This window comes from Bactrocera tryoni, chromosome 1 (assembly GCF_016617805.1).
Source record: "Bactrocera tryoni isolate S06 chromosome 1, CSIRO_BtryS06_freeze2, whole genome shotgun sequence".
Taxonomy (NCBI): domain Eukaryota; kingdom Metazoa; phylum Arthropoda; class Insecta; order Diptera; family Tephritidae; genus Bactrocera; species Bactrocera tryoni.
The window spans coordinates 4,148,157-4,172,788 of NC_052499.1; the positions used below are offsets into that span (position 1 = coordinate 4,148,157).

General features: G+C 34.2%; 4 protein-coding genes across 6 annotated transcripts in view; 2 read left to right on the forward strand and 2 right to left on the reverse strand.

Annotated features, from left to right (window-relative positions):
• Nucleotides 1-445: 445 nt before the first annotated feature.
• Nucleotides 446-4,592, forward strand: LOC120782180 (ras-related protein Rab-11A). 2 transcript variants are annotated; one of them, XM_040114320.1, is made up of 5 exons: nt 446-525; nt 984-1,239; nt 3,340-3,461; nt 3,710-4,058; nt 4,132-4,592. In XM_040114320.1, the coding sequence occupies exons 2-5, from the start codon at nt 1,200-1,202 to the stop codon at nt 4,260-4,262; spliced, it is 642 nt and encodes a 213-aa protein (XP_039970254.1). In that variant the 5' UTR covers nt 446-525; nt 984-1,199; the 3' UTR covers nt 4,263-4,592. The 2 variants fall into 2 exon arrangements, with proteins under 2 accessions (XP_039970254.1, XP_039970253.1); XM_040114319.1 differs by lacking the exon at nt 446-525 and having other exon boundaries at nt 758-1,239.
• Nucleotides 4,593-6,286: 1,694 nt separating this feature from the next.
• LOC120782571 (protein Peter pan) lies at nt 6,287-7,945 on the forward strand. Its single transcript, XM_040114909.1, has 5 exons — nt 6,287-6,722; nt 6,782-6,961; nt 7,019-7,203; nt 7,263-7,714; nt 7,781-7,945. Exons 1-5 carry the CDS (start codon nt 6,390-6,392, stop codon nt 7,882-7,884), a joined length of 1,254 nt encoding a protein of 417 aa, XP_039970843.1. The 5' UTR covers nt 6,287-6,389; the 3' UTR covers nt 7,885-7,945.
• LOC120782572 (peptidyl-prolyl cis-trans isomerase CPR6) lies at nt 7,937-9,004 on the reverse strand. Its single transcript, XM_040114910.1, has one exon. It carries the CDS (start codon nt 8,871-8,873, stop codon nt 8,007-8,009), a length of 867 nt encoding a protein of 288 aa, XP_039970844.1. The 5' UTR covers nt 8,874-9,004; the 3' UTR covers nt 7,937-8,006.
• A 4,275-nt stretch (nt 9,005-13,279) lies between these two features.
• LOC120780731 (protein neuralized) overlaps nt 13,280-24,632 on the reverse strand; it is a 39,038-nt gene continuing 27,685 nt past the window's right edge. For both annotated transcript variants that reach the window (XM_040112998.1, XM_040112993.1), the window contains exons 2-3: nt 13,804-15,623; nt 13,280-13,687 (exon numbers count right to left, since the gene is read on the reverse strand). In XM_040112998.1, the coding sequence (XP_039968932.1) occupies nt 13,427-13,687; nt 13,804-15,623 (2,081 nt within the window). In that variant the 3' untranslated portion in view covers nt 13,280-13,426. The remainder of the gene's footprint in view (nt 13,688-13,803; nt 15,624-24,632) is intronic.

Here is a 24,632-nt window from a genome sequence, read left to right on the forward strand (position 1 = left end):
ATTGTCAAAGCTTTGTGTTTTTATTTAGTTATAGTGAGTCAAAATAAACTTCGTGAAATAGATGAATTTTCAATAAAAATGTGTGTATATATTTATAAGTAAATATCTATTATGTCATACTAAACTTGTCTTATGATTAAAAAATAGTCGGTCTCAGCGATTATCCTTTTTCAAAATAATCTAGCAAATAATTTTCAGTCCGTAGAGAAGAAAAAGGAAAAAACCGCAAAACTGCCAAAACGGTTCTCTTAGCATCAAAGCTCAGTTGAATTATGTGGACAATCACATTTTATTGTAAAGCTAAAACATAATTTTTAATAAATTTAAAGAAACGATCAATGCAATCAAGTTGGAGATGTTCCGAATGTATCGTAGTAGAGCAAAGAAAAGTAATAGAGTCTTTTTCTCTTCACCTTTTAATTTTCGCCTTCGTCGCACGCCATATTTAATATTGAACAACGGCACATCGAGCAGAGAAGAAGAAGATATTTTCTTGTGTCGTCGTCGTAGTTGTCGCGTAAAAAGGTGATTAATTTTGAAAAGTTTAAATAAGCATAACAAATATAATTGTTTCCATACATTTATGATTAAAATTAAGATTTAAACTTTGATAAGGGGATAGAAATAACAAATAAGCGATATTTTTAAGTGTAACTTGGCAAATTGTGTATGAAAAATTTAGGCGAATTCCGATGGAAATAAAGCCACAGTATAGACAATTAAGTAGAAGTAAATGCTGAAGAAGTAGAAGCAGCAGCCTGTCAATCAGTGGAAAAAAGTTACCGCCCCGTAATTTTTTCTAATTTAATATTTTTCTTTTTTTCTTTCATTGGTTTTACGGTCTGTGCTGTCGTTAAACGTCGTCGTCATTGTCACCCATCCGCTGGACCGTCGCATTGCCCTTTGATTTCACTGTCTTATGTGTTTGTGTGTTTCATCGCATTTCGGTGAATAATCGTGAATTTTTTATTACTATAAAAAAGAGCTTTTGAGAAAGAGTAGTAAAAAGATACGCAAATTACATAGCGAAAAGAAACTTTCCAAGTGAAACCGACGATAAAGAAGAAAATTTTTGGAAAATAAAACAAGTGGAGTAACTCAAAAAGGATAAACGCAGGTCACCCAATTGCATAGCCAAAGCAAAAAAGAGAGGAAGAAGCTACACCGAAAACAGTTGAAAAAATAATTCACAGCCAATCATGGGTACTAGAGAGGATGAATACGATTATTTATTTAAAGGTAATTATATTTTATTTGTGTTTCCATCACCTATATGTAAAGATGGATCTGTAAAAATATTAATTTACGTAAAGTGAAAAAGTTGCAATGAAAGTGGAAGAAAAATTAAAGAGTCATTCATCAATACCGTGCGATGACGTAGCTCATGTGAAATTGGTTGGTGCTAGCTCGAATTTTGATTGTTTCAATTGAACAGCCTACAGATTGAGTGGAAATGTGTAGTATGTAAAGATAACACAGATTAGCCTTAATAAAAGTATAACTATGTTTCGTTATTCTCATACAAAAACAGAATTATAAACATTCAGTTCACACTATTTAAAATTGTTAGCTGCTTAATTAATTCGATAATAGAATGCCGAAGACATTTCAGAAAGATGCATTGTGTGTAAGTAGTATATCTTCAGTTGTTTTATGATTTCCTTTCAGCTGTTTTTACCGCCCTCTAAGTCGCTGGTTAATAATAGTCAGCTGCAATAACTACCATTGTGACTACTTTCAACCACATGCATCCAAGTAAAACCAGACGTCCAACTTTAATCGGCATTCTATTGCATGCCGTAATATACTCTTGTTCTTGCATGTTCTGCTACAAACACACGTTTGCTTTGCTATCGTTATTGGACAATTGGCTAAGTGACACGTTGCATAAAGTATTTCGGACGCGTTAGCCGCAGTGTTGACAGTTTCCTACTAATGCTTTTAGTTTTACATCACATTTTATCTCCGTATTATAAATCTTAAAATAATTGATAAATATACACATGTACATATGTACATATATATAGTACATATATATGTATGTACATATATGTTTTTTTTTATCAAATTGTGTTTGATTGTGTTTTTTAATATTGTATTTTTTTATATGTTTATAGTTCTTTTTCAAGAGTTTTCCAATTTTTCTGTTTGAAAAGCATAGACCCAAAATCTATTACTGTGACGTTTCAGATGTTCCCTTTGTTTTCTCAGCTGTAAGAAATACCACCCTCCACAAACGCCTCATCGTTATTATGCCTTTATCAGACAATTTCCTTTGTAGCTTTTATATTAATAATTTCTCTGTTTTTCTCATCACGTTCTATGTTGTTGTTGGTGCAACAGACCGGATTTCTTTCCCAGCATCAATAATTGCGCACAACACCCGTATATTTTATTATGTATATAACCTATTCGTACATACATACATATGCACTCATATGTATTATTATTAATGTGTTTTCCTTAAAAACTTCTTGTATTGCATTTTATTACGCATAACTTTGCTCCACTTGTAATAACATAGTATGTAGCTATGTACATAATGACAATGGAAGAACGTACAGAAAATATATATGTACATACATACATAGAATATATGAAACATACACATGTTAATAAGTATGAGCTTATGTTTGCTGGTAAGGTAACGTGTGAATAAATATAATATTTTGAGTGGTTATTTTGTCTTCGTTATTAATGATTTTTTTATTATATTTGTCTTTTATTTGAAACAAAATCTTTACTTTTTACGCTTGGGTGGCGTGGTCATTGCAAGCTTACGCGAGTTCAATACCACTCCGAACTCAAATCCCCAAATTTGGTGAATCATACCCTTTGGCTACTCAGTTATCAACAAAGTGCGAACTGTTGAAGAAAAAATATTTTAATAAAGATAAAGAGAAGCATAGAATGAACTTAATGCAAGATATTTTAAATTGCCCACATTCTTAAAAGCAACACATACATACACACGAGTATATTTTAGAGAGAAAAGCAGTGTTTATCAACGATGTTATATATAATATATGTATGTATGTATGTACTCCTACGTTTAATCAAACAGAAATAATACTTTCACATACGTACATACATACATATGTATATCGGTGTAAGCGATTAATTTGGCATTTAGCGACTGTTACCATTTACCTCTACCGTTACTTTCTCGTAAGTCTTCTGAAAATATTGTTTGAAATAAGAATCGCCTTAAACTCCATAGTATGCAATACTTTTCTATTAATTATTATAACTACGAACTACCACGGGTTACACATTCATTGCAAGTAATCCATCCCTTACACAGCTTAAATTAATAATTCTGTCAATTCTAATTTATAGTTGTGCTGATCGGCGATTCCGGCGTTGGTAAAAGTAATTTGCTATCCCGCTTTACGCGCAATGAATTCAACTTGGAATCGAAGTCGACAATTGGCGTAGAGTTCGCAACGCGCAGCATAGAGGTAAATGAAATTTTCTAAAGTATTATGTTATTAAATATAATTAGTCTGTTGGCATGCATTTATAAATATTCCAAAGCTATAAATGCATAGTCTTCGCAAGTTAGCACTACCAATGCAGATATTTAACGCATTAGTGCGAATAATAGACGATATCTCATTTCAATTTATTAATTAATTTGTCTCCTACCACAACTCTCCTATTAACATATGCACGTACTAATTACTTTGCTATAATTTACCACAATTAGGTTGATGGCAAGACGATTAAAGCGCAGATTTGGGATACGGCTGGTCAGGAGCGCTATCGAGCCATCACGTCTGCATACTATCGTGGCGCTGTCGGTGCATTGCTTGTCTATGATATTGCCAAACATTTGACATATGAGAATGTGGAGCGATGGTTGCGGGAATTGCGTGATCACGCTGATCAAAATATTGTCATTATGTTGGTTGGCAATAAATCTGATTTGCGACATTTGCGTTCCGTGCCGACGGATGAGGCGAGACTCTTCGCCGAACGCAATGGGTTAAGTTTCATTGAAACATCTGCCCTTGATTCGACGAACGTTGAAACTGCATTCCAAAATATACTCACAGGTAAGAAATTGAAATGAAATTCCTATGGTGTGTGTGAAAATTTAGAATATAACTCTGTGTTGTTTGTCTTTAGAAATCTATCGTATCGTATCGCAAAAACAAATCAGAGATCCGCCTGAAGGTGATGTCATTCGTCCAAATGTGGAGCCCATCGATGTGAAGCCGACTGTTACAGCCGATGTACGCAAGCAGTGCTGTCAGTGACCGCCTTATGCACGTCCTGCATTACTTTTAAATGTCATCTATGCATAAATAATAAAAACAAAAACCAACAAAACTGCAATAAATGAAAAAATACAAAAACTACGACCACAGTTTCCCCCAAATTTATCCAAATCAATTCCAAACTACACCAGTGGCAACAAACGACAGCAAAACATAAACAGAAGAACATATATAGATGCAGCAAAAATTATTAATACTACCTACAATTTATTAAAAGGCAATGAGGAATGATTGAAGCAGAAAATAGTGAAACTCCGTTGAAATTTATTGAAAGAAAAGTATAATATAGATATGTATTTATAATTTGAACGTGGTTTTTCTATAAAAAAACGAAAACAAAATGAAGTGAGCAATGAATTCCCCTCTATGCTATTATTACACTTAGAGAACTACCCCGCACTCGTCCCAGCTCTTTTAAACGCTTTGAAGAAGTTGTTCCACAAAGTTTCAATACAAAAAAAAATCAAACTGAGTTATTATATTAGTGATGCAATTTTATATACACCACAACCCGTAGCCCAATCAATAACGCCACTTGCTATTTGGTTCCTTGCGCTCGTATATACATAAATATATAATGTATATAGTTTAGTTTGAGCAAGTGTGTTTTTCAAAGGATGCTAATTTGTTTAACCGACATTTGCTTAATTAAATCGTTTCAGTTAAATGTATAATTCACTTTTTATTAAAACCATTGCTACATTTTTTACATTAACTTAATTAAAGCGATATGCAAAATTCTCTATTTAAATTTAATTTTTTATTGTTCGAAGGATATTTACAACTATTGTAAATGTTTTAGTAAAAAGTAATTAAAAATAACAAATGCGAGAAAACGAAATTAATTTAAACATTAATTATAATTAAGAAAAAAAAAACACACACAAAAAACTGCAAAAGTGATTATTCTGCTTTTTTAATTAAAACAAAAAAATTAAATTTTATATAAAATTACTATAAAGTAATCAAAAATAAACGCTCGAAACACCAACATACATACATACTGTACGCAGCGAGTAATGCATACTCGTGCATATACATACATAAATATATACAAGAGCATGGCGAGAAAAAAGCGGTACAGCAAAGGTAGTCTACTGTAGGCGGAACGAAAAGCTCTTGAAATAATTAATTGGTGATAGTGTAAGGGTGTGGACCCACCACATAAAGGGAAGCTAAAATATAAAATATCGTGGAGCTAATGGTAGAGAGGAAGACATAGCAAACAGAAAATGCGTAACCGAGTAATAATTAATTAACATTGGTGAACTTATATGAACTAAAAATAAAAATTAAATAAAAGCGATGCAACATGCAACAGCCAGTTGTACATTATTGAGGATTATACATTTAAAAAATAAAAACCTAATTAATCGATTGATTGATTAAAGCAATTATATTGTGTTTTGCTATATTTACCTATGTTAAGTGTATCTGAATAAATAAAGTAAAATTTAAAACAACAAAAATGTAAATTTAAGATATGTTTTTATTAAAACATTACTGTTTTATGGACTCCCTTTGAGAGTATATATGTAAATGTATGTGAGTATGTTTTTGGAAATAAAATTCTGGATAATTTGAACGGTAATAACAATAAGTCGGAAATGCTAACGGGAGAACAACCGCAAAGTACCGGATCGATACAGGTTTGTTAATATATTTCCGAAACTAAGCTTTTTTAATCCGTTTGGTTATAATACCAACAGAAAAAAAATTAATGGTTTGCCGAGATGCAATTATTATTGTCCATACTATATATATTTTTTTTTTACAAAAATATGATATGTATGTGTGTGTATGTGAAAAAATAAAAAAAATTAAACATATAAACATATTAAATATATAATTAAATATATATATATAAATTAAACATATTAATTACATAAAACTTTTTAAAAAACGGTATAGTCTATTCACAGTTGAGAGTCTTTAAAAGTCATGGTGAATAGCATATAATTAAAAAGAAGAAGATTGTAAACACGAGGATACTCATGCGATTCATTCAATAGTTTAGTTATAATTTGTATTCTTTTTCAAATAAATCAAGTTGAATAAAGTAGATTTTATAATATATAGATCAAATTTATAAAGTGAAATATAAAAATGGGCAAAATTAAAAAGAAAGCACATCCTAAAAAACGCACAGCAGCGTTCAAGGAAAAAGAATCTAATGAACTGGTGGAAGCACCGCATTCTTTTGTAATACATCGAGGGCTTTCTTGTCCCTATATCACCGATTTAACATTGGATTTTCGAAAAATCATGGAACCATTTACAGCATTACAATTAAAAGAGAAGAAAATTAATCGCATTAAAGATTTTGTGGCAATGAGTGGTTTCTTTCATGTTTCCCATATGGGTATATTTAATAAAGCCACATCCCAGTTGTCATTTAAAATTGTGCGCATGCCGCGCGGTCCTACACTTACTTTTAAGGTAAATTTTTTTACAAATAATTTAAATAATTAATGGAAATACAACAAAATTGACAACAGGTGCATCAATTCACCCTGGCGCGGGATGTGCTTTCAACAAGCAAAAGACAATTTGTGGACGATGATATGTTTAAACATTCACCACTCGTTATTATGAATAATTTCACAGGTGATGGTAAACATCTTAAATTAATGGCTAGCACGTTCCAGAATATGTTTCCCGCAATCAATTTAGCACAAGTAGGTTTAAATTCTATTTATTTTAAATATTATTCTATGGTTTTATTTATAAAATAGGTAAACATTGCTACAATCCGTCGTTGTGTGTTATTCTCATATACACCGGAAACAAATTTAATCGAAATGCGTCATTACTCCGTTCAAGTGGTGCCAGTCGGCTTAACGCGAGGCGTTAAAAAGCTTGTAATGGGCAAAATACCAAATTTATCCAAATGTGAAGATATTGCTGATTTCATAATGCAGTAAGTTAATATATTTTGATTAAATGGTATTTAAATTTAATATATAACGATCCTTACAGAGACGGTGGAGCTTCAGAGTCGGAAATGGAAGATGATGAGCAATCGCAAGTTGTTCTGCCACAATCTCTTAAACGTAAAGGCAATTTGGAGGATAATAAATCAGCGGTGCGTCTGTTTGAAATTGGTCCACGCTTAACTATGCAATTAATGAAAATCGAGGAAGGTCTTCTAACCGGTGAAGTACTTTATCACGATCACATTGTCAAGACGGAAGAGGAAAAGGAAACACTACGTAAAATGATAGAGAAGAAACGAAAACTAAAAGAATACCGAAAAAAAGTACAAGAAGAGAACCGTAAACGGAATTTGCGTGCAAAAGAAGAAGTGTCAGGCAAACGCAAAAAACATAAGAGCGAAGCTGCAACTATTGGTGATGAAACGAAAGAGGACAGCGATCCCGAAAACGATGCAGAATATTATAAAGAGGAAGTTGGCGAAGATCCTGATGAAGGTGAGAATCAAATAACTTATTTCTTTCAAATAAATTTGTTAGTAATATATTGAATTAACTTCGCAGAGCTTTTCAAAGCTGAAAGCAGTTCAAGGAAACGCGCCAGCTTACCGGCAAGTTTAAGGTTCAAAAACAAGAAGCTGAAAAAAGCGCAGGAAAAAAAGAAGTGATGTATACATATTTAAATACATTGTTAACACTCAATAAAAAAAACATTTTCTCTCCGGTTTACTTTCTTATTTTTACAACTTTATTACATCATTCTTCTTAAAAGTATACATTTTTTGTCAGTCTAACTAAACATACGTTTCACTACATTCTTATATTGCTCGTTACTGGTTTTCCAACTTTCCCCTAAACGTTGGTGAAGTTTAGCAAATTCTTTTTTTCCTTGGTAATTTGAAACACTCTCAATAAGTTTCTGAGCTTTTTCAAATTCTTTAAGATGATAAAATGCCATTGCCCTTCTGTAAATGCTTTTCTCTGTTGCATTTGGGTGCTCTTCTACAAACTTTGTTTGATATAGTACATCTTCGTAGCGCTGTTCGTTCAACAAACAAGCAGCTAAATTGGTCTGTATTTGCGTAAAAAGCATTTGCATTTCCTCACTCGATATACCATCTTTGTGTACCGTTAAACCTTCAAATGGTTTATATGAGATCAAAAATTTAGCGGCGCGTGAAAAATAAGCATGAGCAAAGTAAGGGTACTGCTTGAACATAACTACGCCGTTTTCTTTGTAACGCATTGCGATGGCGTACATCTCCGCAACATTTAATTTATATATTTCCTTTGTTTCTTCTATCCTTATCAGAGTCAAAATGAATCTTATTTCTTCCTTTTTCGTGGCAATGAAGCAACGGGCACGTTCACCAACCACAAGTTGTCGCACAAGCAGCTCTACATAGCAATCAACCGGTGTGAGAGCACTACCTATTTCTACATTTTGCTCTTGTTCAATTAATTCATTGGATAGATATTGACTTTCACGTCCATTTAAATTTTGCACTTCTTCCACTTTTATCACAACTTTCGACACTAAATGAGGTTTATTCAAAAACTTGAAATTGTCCAAGGATAGAACTTGCTTGCGCAAACCTTTAGCCGGCATAGTCCACTCGGTGCCAATATACCATGAAATTGGCATGTATTTATCCATTTTGAAGTAGTTTTTATTTTATTTTAATACAAAACTGGTTTAAAAGTAATTTTTACTATTTATTATTGAAATTAAGCACAATAAACAATTCTGTCAAATATTACTCCAGTATTTTTAGTCCAGTTGACATTTTTCACAGTACACATTCAGGGCTGCCAAGTTAATTTATATAGCTTTACGCCAGAGAACGTAAATTATGGTACGTTTGATCAATAATTCAATAAGTGCGATAGTAAATTTATTAAATCTTATTAGCCCTCAATTATATGTATGTATGTATATATAAATATATTAACTAAAATAAAAAAGTCTTTACTTTTTTATGTGTGCGGTGCACTCTGCCAATGAATATATATAAATATGTAAACATATGTTTGTATGTACAAATATCTAATTAGGTTAATAATAAAAATTGTGTATTTCGATAAAAGCCTCAATAAAAGCCCATTGTGCATTTGTTTTATTGTCTAAGTACCGATTCTAGCCTACATTGGAAGCTTTAAAGAAGAACGACATTGAATCAATTCCTGTGACTTAAGCAGGAGCTTGCCAATAAATACGAATACAATAATAACAGCAACAAAAGCTATATATAATATCCGGTAGGCTTCTGTTTATATTTCAATATAACCGGGCTTGTATAAGTGCCAGGATCGTAGGTTCGAGTTTCGATAGTAACAAAATTAAACGAAGAATTTTTTTTACCTGAATTCGCTGAAGCTGAAGGCCATCCTAAAAAATGCTTCGAGGATTGAAGAAATCGTTGGCATAAGTGTGTATTACATGTAGCTGGGAATTCTTTGAAGGCGACAAAACAAATTAAACATTGATAAATAATTAAATATTTTACGTTTTATTTATAATTTCCGGGTAGTTTTTTGTCACAATGTAGTATTCAAATGTCTTTTGTGAGAGTAATTTTTGGGAATACAAACATAACACACATGAATTAGTTATTGTCTGAATTACTTACCCACTGTTTTGTTTTGATTAGATTGATATCCTTGTTATTATAACAAATTTACAAATATACACTCATTTTTATTTTTTGGTATTTTTAAACTTTATTTGCTTAGCTTTATTCGAAACGAATATTTAGCAAGTCGATTTCAATTCTCATTTCATTATCAGTTTTGGCTTATTTTATCATGAAAAAACATTACAATCGTGATTTTTATATTTTAATATTCATTTTAATTTAATCATCATCGTCCATTGTTTTTATATAATAATAAACAAATTCCTTCAGATTTTTAATCTTATAATATAATATAATTTACAATTACGAATCTAACACACCATTAATTCCATAGTGTGATCCGATGTGGCTCAATCTAAGACCTAGTCAGTGCATTTCAGTTTTTTATTTAAAGTAATTACGTGACACCTTTATTTAAACATAAAATATATGCATTTATACCATCACTTCAAAAAATAACAAAAAATTAAGGCGAATTCTAACCACTAATGTCTTATGTCTTTAGGTTTGTTTGTATGGGTGTAGTAAGTTTTTTTGTGTTTAATTAGGTTTGTATAGTTTCTAAATATATATATTGTTTGGCGCTATGCATGCAACTGTGTTTCAAATCTTTACAAGTGTTCCATTGTGTAGCAACATGCATTATTTTAAAACAAAAGGAAAAGTTTCTAATATAATTGGTTGCCAGCAATTTGTAAAAATAAATAAACGAACGATTTCATGCGAGTTTTCATATTAAACATAAATCGTACAATTGTTTGGCGGAAGTGAACTCGCACGATTGTCACTAAAAATATTTTGTTAACATCTGGTTTTCAATAAAGTAAACTTTTAATTTTGCTTTTAAATATATTTGTTTCAAAAATAATAAATTAGGCATTTGTCATATTAAATTCTTTTTTCGTGTTATTTAAGTTCTTCGTTTTTAGTTTATATGTACATACATATATGATTATTTCATAGTTAAAATTGATTTTGATTTAATTTTTCTTTCAGTTTTTCCATATTAGAATTGCTATTTAAAAAGCCTAAAAATTTTTAATTCGGTAGCATTTTATATTTTAATTAAAACTGGCATTAAAATAGTTGGCTTGTCGTCATTTATAACAATAGTGGTATCTTTTATTATATAAACTAGGATTTATTATTTTATTATCATTTCATTTCCTTATCATTAGTCATGATCACTATATATGTATATGTATTTTTTTGCATTTATTTCAAATTGTTAAATCTCACTTTTCCTTCGTGCCTTTAAACACAATTTATATCATATTTTATTTTTTAATTATTTATATTTTTATTTTTTAATATTCGTTGACTAGAAATTAATACAAAAAATAACTTAATACTAAACATAAGCATTTATGTATAATTTTCTCAAAAGTATAAAAAATATTAAAGTCTTAAAATAGGAAACTAAAACTATCTTGCTCCGTAAATTGTTCATTATAAACTTGAGGAAAATACAATACAATAGATAACAAATCGAATGACAAGTAGAGGTAATGCTTAACATGCAAATAATCCTTAAATGTCTTTTAATGTATAGCTATACTATTTATTGTACAGCTTTTTAATAAATTATTGAAATGATTTTTTTTAATAAAATATAAAAGTTACTCTGTTTTCTTTAATAATATAAAAAAGAAACTAACAGTGTTGCCACTTTATACACATAAATAATATGTTTGTAATGTTTTTCATTTCATCAAAATATTCGAAATTTTCATTATAAAAATTTGATTTTTCATATATATTTGGTGAAAAACGATAAGTCGCTTGCTGTAATCTGCGTATATATGTATGTACACTAATATGTACAATACGGAAAGTATTTTCCTCTCCAACTATGTATAATCCGAAATTTTATTTTTTAACAAAATTACACAAGCATCTTAAAGAAAGAAATACAAGTAGATAATGCTGTTAACTTTTTAAGATCGTTTTTTTGTGATTCATTGTGTTTTTTATATTGTTAGGCAGTTTTTATTGTGCCATTAATAATAGCAAATAATAGCAAGTTTCTTTTAGCATTCAAAAGTTTTGTTGTAATAGTTGTAACAGTTTGTGGCAGTTTTGTTTATACATAAAAAATGTGGCATGCAAGAAACTGACTTTTATACGTTTCTTTTATATTACGCTTTAGAAATGCGCTTTGACTTGTGTAACTAGGAATTTTCCACGATTTATTAAAAAATGCTGAACTAACGGCAAATAGAGAGTGTGCAATACCGATAGTAACTATCAATAAAAATATTATGTGATTAATTGAGCGAGGAAAAGGCCGATTTGGTTATTAACGCAATTTAAAAAATCTTCTGATTGACACTAAAAATAAACACTCCAAAATACTTTCAGCAAAACAAGCAAATATGTGTATTTATAGTTAATTTCATTAAAGAAAACTATATGAAGCATCTTAACGCAGAAACTCAAGCTAAACTTTCAACATTCAATCAGCCTTGTAATTAATCACACAATATTAAGTGAACTTTAAGCGAAACAAATATTTTTTGGACTTCACATTTTTGAAAACACCATAAAATTGAAATATTATTGCATTAAATATTACTCGTAGCTACATTTCATTATAATTTCGTCGCCAATAAATGTTGCTTAAATTATTATACTAATTTTTTTGCTTTTCTTTTATAAAATCACAAATTTAGAATATTGTTCTGTTACAATTGTTATTTAATTATTTTTTTATTTTGTTATTTGTTATTTGCGCTTAGCATTTTATCTTTCGAGTTTAGTTTAAATTTACAATTTGCATGTTAACAGCGTTCAGTTTCAATTGTTGGCGGAGTTTGAACACTACTCTGCATTTGGTCTTTGTTTGACGTAGCATTATATTTAAGTTCTAACTGCTAGGTACTAAATACAAAATCTACACGTGTCCTGCTCTGCTTTAGAGTAAATGCGTTTTTTTTTTGTTTTTCTTTTGCTTTTAAGTCAGATTATTTTTTTTGCTTTTTTCTTAAAGTACTCTAGTCTGCTTTTCAATGTTACTAATAATTTAATACGTTTCAATTACAATTTAGTTTATTTTTAATCCTAAGTGCTGTGTTCTCTTATATTTTTGGACAATTTTTTGCTTTTGTTTGTGTTTTTTTGTTGCATTTTTTTATTAATTATGTATGTAGTCTTCTAAGAAAATTGCGAGTTGTTTAGTCATTCGGTCATACATATATCGATTATCTTTCATTCATCTCATCTGTCTTTGACTGCGAGTAACAATTTGTATGCTTAATTTAAGCACTTGACGGTTTTAGTGTTGCCTAATAGCCTTTTTCATATTTGTTTGCTTCCTTTTTGGTATACGCGTATTATATACTTTGTTAGGAGACAATTTCAGCTAAAGTAGGAATTACGTGTTCATCTTCTTACACTCTCACATTCTCATTGTTTTATATATTATTGTAATAATCTAACGCTTTGTTGCAACGCGAAATTGTTAATTTAAAAAATCGGCTCTACATTTGGCATTAGCGTAGGTTGTTGCATTCCATTTCACCTGTTTTCAGGTTAATTTTTTGTATTACTATTTTGGTGTGCCTCACTGTGCCGTTCACGTGGTATACGTACGTATAACATCACGTATGACGGCTCTACACAGTGGACACTGACCGCCGCCGACGCCACGCCATTGTTCGATAGCGCAGTCGTAACACATGCACATGTGTCCGCACATATAGAGCACCGAGTCGATTTGATTTTCGTAGCAGATTGTGCATTCAGCGCCAGCGCTGCTATTGCCACTGTGGTCGACGGTGTCTTTCCATTTATTCATCTCCTGAGTGGAATTGCAACCGTTCAACGAGGTCACAGGCTGCAAAAGAATGAAAGGTAAATAAATTAAATTATAGGTTAGAATTGTTGGCATTATATGGTAGGTATTTCAGCTTAAGTATGTAGTAATTTGATTACAGTTGCGTTGTTACTCACCTCAATGTACTGATTATTGGTCATCGTTGTCGAACAAGCGCCAGCCAGTACACCCGATGTTGGTTGCCTTGTCGCGCTCACACCATTACCGCTACCACTCACACTATTCAGTTCGTGTGTCGAGTTCGCAGGTGGCAAATTCACAACCAATACAGTACCGCCACCGTTCGGCTGAATTTGTATGAGATCACCACTTGATGGCATACTGATCATGTGACCGGTTGCCGTCGCCGTGGTATTGCCATTAGTTTTGGTGACGGGCGTGACCGTCGACACCGTCGCTGCAGGTACATTACAATGAGTTTGAGCCGCTATCGCCGCATTGGCCGTGATGGAGGCTAGTGTCGCCGCTGAGCTGTTCATGGTATTGTGTGATGCCACAGTGAGTGCAGACGTGTGCAACATTTTGCGCGATTCAGACATTTGACTGTTCAGACTATTCATCGATTCAGCAATTGACATATTGCCGTGTTGTGGCAGGCGTTGTGTCGACGGTGCGGCGGAGAGCGGCTGTTGTGGATAATTAATCATATTGGGCAGCTGTTGGCGGAACATGCGCACCGACTGTGTGGAGCCGTAAACATCGAGGAAAGCCCACAGCTGCAGCGATTGATCGACATGCATGACAACAACAGCCGGACCATTGTTTTTGCTAATGGTCACCTCACCATTGGGCGCGACAAAAAAGGCGATCTCGTCACCACGTTGTGGTTGTGAGGCGATATCCTTGCTCACCACCCAATACTCGGGACGATCGAGCAGAAAATCAGAATCGTTGGGTAGGTCGGAGGGTTGCAGTCCCGCCGGATTACAAGAGGTAAGGCCCAGCGCCAATGCGCCCAAGTACATTTGTTCGGTTTTAAGTATTTGTACAATCACCTTCTCGCCGATGCGTATGGGACGCGCTGTGAACACATAACCCTGGCAGAAGTCATTCTCTGTGCGTGACGCTATGAAGCGATCCATGGAGAGACGCACATTGCGGCCTTTGGTGATGTGAAAGGGTACCGGTATAAGGCGGCCGTTGGCATTGTAACGTAACGGTGGCAGACCATTGGCCATATCTTGTGCAAACGGCATTTGTTCCATGGAGATGTTCAGAGATTGCATTGAAGGCAAGACATGACGATCCAAATCCTGCTCGACTGCTGGCAATGAGCGACGCGATTGCTGATGTGGGTGATGTGGATTCAGTGGAATTTGTGGACCAGGCAATGTGCCACCAGCACCAATAACACCACCATTGCCGGCAGGTAATGCTACACCGGCGGCCACGAGTCCATTACCGCTCTGTTGATACATATAGACACGGGCATCTAAGAATTCAATCGCAGTGCAATTGCCATAGATGTCCACCAAAGTCCAGAGTAAGCCACGCGTATCGATGCCGCTCAATATGACACCCTTCTCCACGTTATTGATGCCGTAGATCACATCCCCAGCCGAATTGACGTAGTAATAAAGTATGTTATCCTTTTCGCAATACTGTTCGTGCAGCGCTTTCGCCCAGAAACCGGGACGATTCGTTAAGTCGGGACACGCGTACTTAGGCAGCGCACCCTCCAGTGTGGCCGGATCATTGCTGGTGAAACCGAAACGTATGCCGCCATTCCAATTGTTCGAAATTTCTGAGAAACGCACACAAATGCGCTCATTGATGCGTACCGGTCGTGCTGAGAAAGTGATTGCACGGCAGAAACTTTCGAACCGACGCGCCAAAGTGCCGTCGCGTGATATCCGTATGTTGTCGCCGTGTACGGTGTGGAACTGGAGGGGTGGCAAGTTGTTGGGACCCGGGCAGGAGGATGGTGAGCGACGAACTGCAAGGAAAAAAGCATACAAATATTAGATATATTTACAATAAATGTGATAAAGATTATATGTATGTACATGTATGTGTGGGTATACGGATTGGAGTCTGACTCTATTATTGCTCAGTAAAGGTACATACAGACTATGTCCTTAAGCACAGTTAAGTACTTTACATGCTACATATACCATATATGGTTGACTCTATATACATACATATGTATGTATGTATAGGCACATGCCTAACCTATTTTCAGCATTTACATACATACATATTTGTACATACACAAAAGCGTTTCCTTAAATCCTTATCCACTTGAAAAGCAAAAAGCAGCTGGCGCATGCCGATTTTCCAATTTTCGAAATAAAGGCAAAAATGTGAAGACATGAAACGTGCAACAACAATTGGTTACTACCTACTCAATGCTTTCTTTGTAATATTTCTTCCTTCTTTCCAACAAACCAACCAAGACAGGACAGCACGCTTGGCTGCAATGGCATTTGTGAACGTTGTTTTTGCTTTACTTAAGGTAGCGTCTTCTGCACCAACGTTGTTGTTATCCTTGCCAGGCAACCGGTTTATTGCCTGTCCTTAATTTGAAGTCGGACCAAACAAACAGATGCTACTTCACAATACTTGATCCTTGCGCTTATCTAAATATAAAAAACAACAACAACATGTGATAGAGTTGAATGATATCTGCTACCTTGGATCAATGTGTCGTCAATGCTTCAACATATACATATGTACATACATATGTATTTACTTGTGCGCATGCGTATGGTTGTGTGTGTGCTGGCATGTTTATTTCACTGATGCGGCTGTTGCGTTCATGCCTATTTTTGGCTTTACTTTCTGAAGGGTAGCTGATTGTTGATCCCATTATACATTTTATTCTATATTTTCTTATTTTTTTGTAAGTTATTATGCGCGCAAGTGGCACGCGTTCGGGATCGTCCTTATGGCGTCGTCGCTGAAGTTGTTGCGGTTGATTTAAATTCAATTTTTTCGCCTTTGCCTTTGTGCGCGCCAGCCGTCACGAATGCCTTTATGCGTTTTAAGTATGTATGTACATATGTATGTCACACTCTGCCATGCTATGTTGTGTGATGCGTTGCTCTTTTGCAGGCAGCAGCAGCCGTTCGACAGTAGGTGAGTCGACGCATTAACCGCCTGACCGTCTGTCGAACGCAAGTGCTGCTGGGTGCTGTGGCTTGCAGTTTTTACTTTTATGCTTATTTTTTAACATTCCGTTGCAGCAACTGCTGTTGCTTTTGCTAGCACATTTGAAAATTAGTTATTTGCGCCCTTCTCCAGCATTTTTTACTTTATAAATACACTTATAAATATGTGTATGTAAGTGGTTGTGAGTTGTTTGCAGCGGAGGGCTTCTGTTTTCGCTTAAAAGAATTCGCTAAGTAATTAATAACATGCGCTGGCCTATGAAAGTTGGCCGTTCGGTCCCCTTGGTAAGCTTCTACATACATATTTATGAAGAAAATTTATGTCAATTGCTTTTGCGCAAACTTTAAAACTTTCGAGTTGCTTAATCGTCCTTAAAGCAGTTCCTTATGTTCTTGCACATACATGTGTATGTTTATATTATATGTATATGTATACCTTCCCTACACCAACACACAGATATACATATGGTATACATACATACATATGTATGTACTACAGAATTGGCAAACTTTTTTGACCTTTAAGCCACAAAGGAAACAACTGTCGCTGTTCTGTTTAACCACAATCGTCATTTGTTTGGCGTGCTGTTGTCGCACTTTGCTTCTTGTTTTTCTGCTACACTTTTTTGAATACAGCAACTTTGGTACCAACAGTTTTTATTATTTCTTCCTTTTTGAAATGTAACCGCAAAGCTAAGTGATTAGATAAACATTTCTTTACAAAAGTTTGGCAAAATTTGTTTACCGTTCAAGTGCCACTTCCTTTTGCTCTTTGTATTGCTGCTCTCGTCAGATTCTATTTTTAATGGGCCAACTTTGATAATCTAATAATTTTGTGATAACTGTAGGCCTAAAAGTTTCACTAACCAACTAATATATGTATGCGCATATGTATGTATGTAACACATGTACATATATATAAATATATTAAGCATGTAAATTTATCAATGAATTGCCACTTATAGTTTAATTTAATGAAAAGATAACTATGATTGGCTTGTCAGGCAAATCTCAGAGTTATTCATTCATATGAATATACATATGCATGTAAGTGGTTTATTGGAATGTGCTTTTATGAAAAATAGTAGATATCTTATTATTATAAATGATTTAATTAATTTTTCTAATAATTATTTTTTTTAATTTTTTCAGTTATTAGAGATGTGTTGTTTTTTCACTTCGCGCAAATAATGTGTTGATAGGCATGAGATTCAGTGTACATTTGATTTTTTATAAATAAATATTATTTTTTATTCATACACAAACAAATTTAAGTGCGCCTTAAATACTCTTACACACGCTCAACTCAACTCAATCACTTTTGATAACACTCATTTCTATTAAATTGTACTCAAAGTGGCGCTATTGAGTGACTAATATTGTTAATGCTCAAAAATAAATATTTGAGTGGAAAAGTGCGATAACTCGATGCGTGTTTTTTCAAAGGAGTGCCTTACAAAGAGAGAAAGGTGATTTCTTCAACCCCTTAATTGTGAGAAAAGTAGCACAAACGCTCAAACCGATAGAGAGTAGAAAAAATGCATTTTATGCACCACAGGAACCAAAAGAGTCTTAATAAAATGAAAAATAACTTTTGTTATTGCGCCCTTATGGAGGCGCTAAGCAAATAAAATGATGTGGTGTGAGTGCAGAGCAATTTTTCGGGGGTTGAAAAGTTAACGTAAAATCCCAAATGAAGGTAAATTCACAATGCAACTGCGAGTAAATGTACATAAAGGGAAAGACGAAACACTAAATAAAGGCAAATGGAAACGGCAGATGTTCAAATTTCCAAAAATACACGCACGTATTTAGCTACAAACACGCACACACGTGCATACAAACTGAAATTAAATACACATGTACAACAATACATTGATATGTACATACAACAAGTCTTACCTATACACAATATATGTATATATTTTTGTGTGTGCGCAGATTTATTTCTAGAAAATATAAATTTATTTACAAGTAAGGTCTTAAGGTAGTTAAGATCTATTTAAAACCGTAAAATATACTGGCTAAATCAATTTTTGAGGTAAGAAAAACAAAAAAAAACTGCAATATGCAATATTTGTAACGTCTAGAGGGGTGTTAAACGCGTAAATACATATGTACACTCATGTATACGGTTAACAAGTTGCGTTGAAGTAAAAAAAATTAAGGGGGCATTAAACCGGGGCTTAGACACGCTTAAAAATGAAATTCAACACCAACAACGGCTGAAAGCAAAGTACAAAATACACTAAATACAATTGAGACACGAGTTCAGCAGAGCATATGAGCTGGGCATACACATATATGCAAACATATGAACTTATATGCACGCAAAAGAAGGGGGGGCAATATTAGGGCAGACACGGCTTGGTGAAAATCAGAATCTTGTCTCATAAAAGACAAACGGGTAACATACAAACCTACAATATATCGTATTTTAAAGGTAAATACACATACATACATATATACATTTGTATGCAGATATAAGTATGTACTATACATACACGCTTAGTTCAATGTGTAAGCTAAAACCGGCAGCAACCGATACGGATATGCATAATATGTACGGGATGAATATTAAGAACACATCCGGTCTCTCAAGCCGCTGAAGGGGACGCACACACATACATTCAAACCAAAACGATATATTAAGCCAGGATGAGAAGAAGTCTTCGACCGGAGAAAGGAAGTAAGCTAAGTAAGAGCGCTGTTATGTCTACGCAGCAGCAGCAGCAGCAACAGCAACAGCAAAAAACTGGATGAATAGCCAAGTGGAGAGTGCGATACTACTTCCGGCCTTGAAGAAATACACACACACCAATCAGTCTAAGCAAACTCAGCTTCACATGGAGACTGCAATCAGCTGGCTGCTCGATTATAGGTTGTGGTAGATAGCAATTGTTGTTGGTATTCTAACAGACACACACACATATGTGCACACTTATTTACATATCGACATATTGTAATGGGTTTGCATGAAACATGTTTGATTAAAGCGCATGAGCTGCAGGTTCAAGTGCATGCGGTAGCAGTAGTTTGTGATAATGTTGCTTTAAATGCATGTTTGTATGTGTGTAATAATATGCATATTGAAGACGACAGCTCCGGTATACTTACAATGTGATAATAATGTTAATTTTTTTTTAAATATAAAAACAAAAAAAAATTAACTTTTAGTGGTATAACTTAGATCCATTAAGAATAATAATTGCTGTCGAAAAATAATTGCAATGGCGTGATAATTTAAGTTTTTCAAAAAATATTTATATTTTACTGTGGTTATTATAAACCGAATAGGGAACTTTTCTCAAAAATCCCAAAATCTACAATTATCCACACTGAAGGAGCTCAAGTGACCTTAAGCAGGGTTTCGACGCCTGAAAAAATCCTCAAGGATCACAAAATGACAAAATGAAATTTGCACTCGGTTTCTTATGTAATTTTTTGTTCAGGAAATATATTCTTTAACTTACCACTTCGTAAAAATATACAAACATATTTGTTAAGAAATATTTTGGACTATGTATTATCTAAGAATTGTTGTTTTAAAAATTTAATGGCTCGTAACCTAACTTTCATCTTCCCGGCGTTTGGCGCCATAACTTTCTAATTTTAAGGAAGCGCTGACCGTCCTTCTTGCCTAACCCGCTTACAAAAACAATAAACCAATGGAAATTAGAAAGGAAATGCAGTTACATCTCGTAACGGCATATTAAAATCAGCATTCTTAGCGACGCTGCTTCAGCGCTTCCAATGGATGAGCACACGCTCGGTGGATCAAACAAACTCACCGCCCCTTGAAGTAAATAAAATTCACTGCTAAAATTCACAAAACTATTTGTGAAAATTGAAAGCAAAATAATAAAGCAAATGCATGTTTTTGCAGCAAGGAATTTGAATTTGAGGAAAAATCGATTGTTTGTCTACGATTCTAAAGGAAGAAAAATAAAAGCCCGAAGGCACTAAAACGCCAATGAACGTTAAAAATCGCAAAGCAACAAGCAAGCGCCAGCGACTTCTCTCTTTTGTTTTTGTTTTTCTTTTTTATGTTTTGAAGTTTTGATGTGTAACAAATAGGTAATTATGACTTGTAACTAATTAAAGAATCAATAGTCGTTGCATAATTTGTTATGAGTAGGGTTTTAGGAGAAGAAAGCTGGCAAAATTCTGCCCGAGTAGGGCAGATAGCGCTTGCATAAGTATGTATGTATGTATATAAAGTACAACAGACACATAATATGCTAAATAAAAGGCAAGATTACATGCATAACTAAGGAAGTTTACAGCATTTTGTGTTTCTAAATGAATATTTACAGTTATAGTGTTGCGAGCGGCCATAACATTAGCTGTGGGCAACTTTTATTAGCTATTGTCGGAGTCTTGCAAGCATTGCAGCAATGTCGGCGATAACGATTATGCTCAGAGGACTTACTGCGTCGGATTGCGGCGTTCCAGCGGACATTTATCGTGAAGAAATAATCATAATTTCTCTACATGCTTCAGCTTATGAATAGTCTACGGCAGCTAATATGTATGTGTGGAAATAAATAATAAGCACATTAATAATGTGCAACAAATGTGCAACACAGTGCGCGAGTGCGTGTGGCAAGCTTATTAAATTAACACGGAAGTCGCCAGCAAAACAATCGTGAGTACATATATATGTACATACATAAACACATACATACAAATATATGCACATAACATACGGCTGAGAACACTTGTCATTTGGCTGCACTCATGTCTCCGGTCAAAAATTAGTACGTTTTGTTTTTGCTTTAATATTTTGCAGTTACATTGCAACAACAAACTACAAATTGCCGCTTGTTTTACATCTAATATTATTTATATATGACCATTGATCATTGATTCATTCATTCACTGCATTACTTGGCTCGCCTCATTCATGCGCAGCACTTGTGGCCGAGGAACGTTGCATGCGGAAGACTTGTTGCTGTCAACAAAGCGACAACAACATCTTTTAAAAACTAAGCCAGCGGCTAGACCAACGCTTTTAGCTTCGCATTATTACTGGTCACGGCTACTACATATTTTCTGCTTTAATTCTATTCTTTTGCTATGAAAAAAATGTATTGAAGTACGTGATTTCCTTTCGGCGACACGGACTCCGTTCAATTAAACGTGCAAGCATGCGCCACATGCTATTTATGAATGAATTTTTGTCTACATACATATAAATATTTACTATAAATGCCTGACATCTTTGTCATTGCAAGTTTACTATCGTATTTAATGCATTGATATATGTATTTCTTTCATTGTTGATGTTTAGCACTTTTTGCGCACAGTTGCCCACTTCCTCTAACTGCGCTTGCTCATTGCTTCGTTGCTACATACATATGTACGTAATTAACTTCTAAGTTAAACTCTAAAGCGATATTAGTGCTACATTAACGCTAATAGCGTTTCCACAGCACGTTGCACTTGCTGCTGTCAATCAATGTTATTGGCGAGTCGGTGACAATTGAAATAAAAACACACTTTTTAACATCCGTATGACGTTTCGTGTGGATATCTTGTCAGATAAAAAAAATTTTCCGAGCAAGAACTTTATTAGAATCGGTCAGTTTGTATTGGTCAGTTTCCGACAAATAAGCAGCATTTTTCAGAAGAAATTTCGGTTCAATATCTCATAAACTCATAGGACTGATATATGGAAAGATCAATTCAGCACGTTGCACTGATCATTTATATACATACTCGTAAATACTTTTAAAAATATTTATAAAAAAAATTCGGCTGAGCGCATTGTAGCCAGATTCCACACCAGTTTAATATGAGCGTGGTTGAGTAGAACGAATGGTTCTAGTTTCTCAACAGTCAATGACAAACATATCGCGGGGCACTTCCCAGGCTTTTCAAATCTGTCTAAGCAAGAGGTTTCTGAACTCACGTCACATTCATTCAACGAGTTGGCAATGCAATACAATGGATGTACATATCAAAAGTTGAGCTGCAAACTAAAAGTGCGCAGATTTGAGCAAAAAAATATTAAATAAATATCAGAAGTTAAAAAATAAAAAAACAACTGCAATTTGTGGCAACTAAAAGACGCTTAAAATCACTTCACGCAGTTTGCTGGCGCTGCCCGGCGATGGCCACTTCCGTTGATTGCACAATTTCAGATTTCTATAGCATGAGAGGCAGTGGAGCGCAATGGCGCAGAACTACACACAACAACATTTGAATGTGAACACAATAAAGGGAAGCCACAAAAGCAAACTGAAGCAGCAATTTCTGCGAATAAACCGCAATACAACACACATAACACTGTACTTACATGCCACTAAAACTGTAAACATGTATTTATGGCAGAAAATCAGCCGGTCGCAAGGGAAGGGACAACGCAGGCGTGTTGCGTGCTTGTGTGTGTGTGTGTGTGTGTGTAACTAAGAAGCCGCAGCACAAACGAGTAGTCAGCAGCTTAGTTGCACAAACGGCTGAGCAATGAGTGTGATGAACTTCTTAATCTGTGAAAATGTGCACAAGGCTTCGACGGCCGACCGGCTGAATTGTTGTGGGCATTGCACTTGTCGGCGACTGCGGCGCATTTCCGCTAGCATTTTATTTGTTTGCAAAAATAAGAGAAGTAGTGCGCACATTTGAATTTTATTGCGACAAATTGTAGAAAAAAACTTGCAATGAGAAAATTGATAGCTCTGGCATTTCAGCAAGCGAGAATAGAGGCGCATGAACGCAGCAACAGCAGCAGTTGGACAATTGTCAGTCACAGGCGTTGAGGTCAAAGTGGAGTGCAATGCACTGCTGCAATGCTATTGGACACAGTATTTAGACTCGTATGAAGCTTTGGTTATTCGAAACCACACAAGCCGATTACGTCAAATAGCTGAAATGTGTAGAGCGACACGCTTCAACATTACTACTGCGAATTCGAGCGTAGACAAAATCGTTGAAGCAGTCAGTCATTCGATACCTTTTGGAAAGTAAAAAAAATATGTAAAATAATAGATAAATTGCAGACATTATTGTTAGGGCATGTAAAACAAGTAATGCATAACGAGACATCCAAAGTTGACCAACGTTTTGTAGTGAATTTCAGTTTGCGATTTGTGACGAAAGGTGATTGCAACATAGAAAAAGTGTTATACATATGTACGTATGAACGGAAATATGCATAAAAAGTGAAGGCGAATAGAACAACTTAATTAAATGAGCCCTTAGACTACATTGTTATTTTATGAAATAACTTCAGTTTTCTAAAAACTTGATGATTTGTGACCTTTCAGATTTAAATTTTTTACAACAATATGTAAACTAGAAAACATACATACATATATGTACATATATAAATAAATTTGTATTAATAAAAATGACAAAAATTGCGTTTCCAGCTCCGTGAAAAGAAACTTTGCAGGAAATTTCTTTAAACTTCACATAAGTATATTAAAATATTTTTTCCACTTCAATATTTTATTTATAAGCAAACTCAACTACAATTTTTTCCATTGTATTTAGAGAAAAAAATATAAAAGTGTATCATTGCAATTACCTAAAAAAGTTTTTGGAGCAACACAATTAAAACAAAACTTCAACTAACCGCAACAGAGTTGAGTGCGAATGGCCTTTTAGAACTCTTGACCAACACAGCTTGACGCTTGGTGGAGCGGCAAAATTATAAACTAACCGACACAATTTTCTCTCCTATTGTGTGTGTATGTATAATAAGCACATAATGAGTGTTTCTTTAAATTAATTAAAGCATAGCTGGAGCAAATAAGTTCACTTCTGCATCAATTTACATACAAACATACAAGTATGTACATAAGCATAAATGAAGATAAAAAGCATGCCGC

What these genes read in the sequence shown, in the direction of transcription:
- LOC120782572 (XM_040114910.1), bottom strand. Translation starts at nt 8,873, where the DNA reads ATGGATAAATACATGCCAATTTCATGGTATATTGGCACCGAGTGGACT.
- LOC120782180 (XM_040114320.1), top strand. Translation starts at nt 1,200, where the DNA reads ATGGGTACTAGAGAGGATGAATACGATTATTTATTTAAAG. An exon ending in ATACGATTATTTATTTAAAG is followed by an intron (nt 1,240 to 3,339) that starts GTAATTATATTT and finishes TCTAATTTATAG; the next exon opens with TTGTGCTGATCGGCGATTCC. An exon ending in ATTCCAAAATATACTCACAG is followed by an intron (nt 4,059 to 4,131) that starts GTAAGAAATTGA and finishes GTTTGTCTTTAG; the next exon opens with AAATCTATCGTATCGTATCG.
- LOC120782571 (XM_040114909.1), top strand. Translation starts at nt 6,390, where the DNA reads ATGGGCAAAATTAAAAAGAAAGCACATCCTAAAAAACGCACAGCAGCG. An exon ending in GTCCTACACTTACTTTTAAG is followed by an intron (nt 6,723 to 6,781) that starts GTAAATTTTTTT and finishes AATTGACAACAG; the next exon opens with GTGCATCAATTCACCCTGGC. An exon ending in CCGCAATCAATTTAGCACAA is followed by an intron (nt 6,962 to 7,018) that starts GTAGGTTTAAAT and finishes TTTATAAAATAG; the next exon opens with GTAAACATTGCTACAATCCG.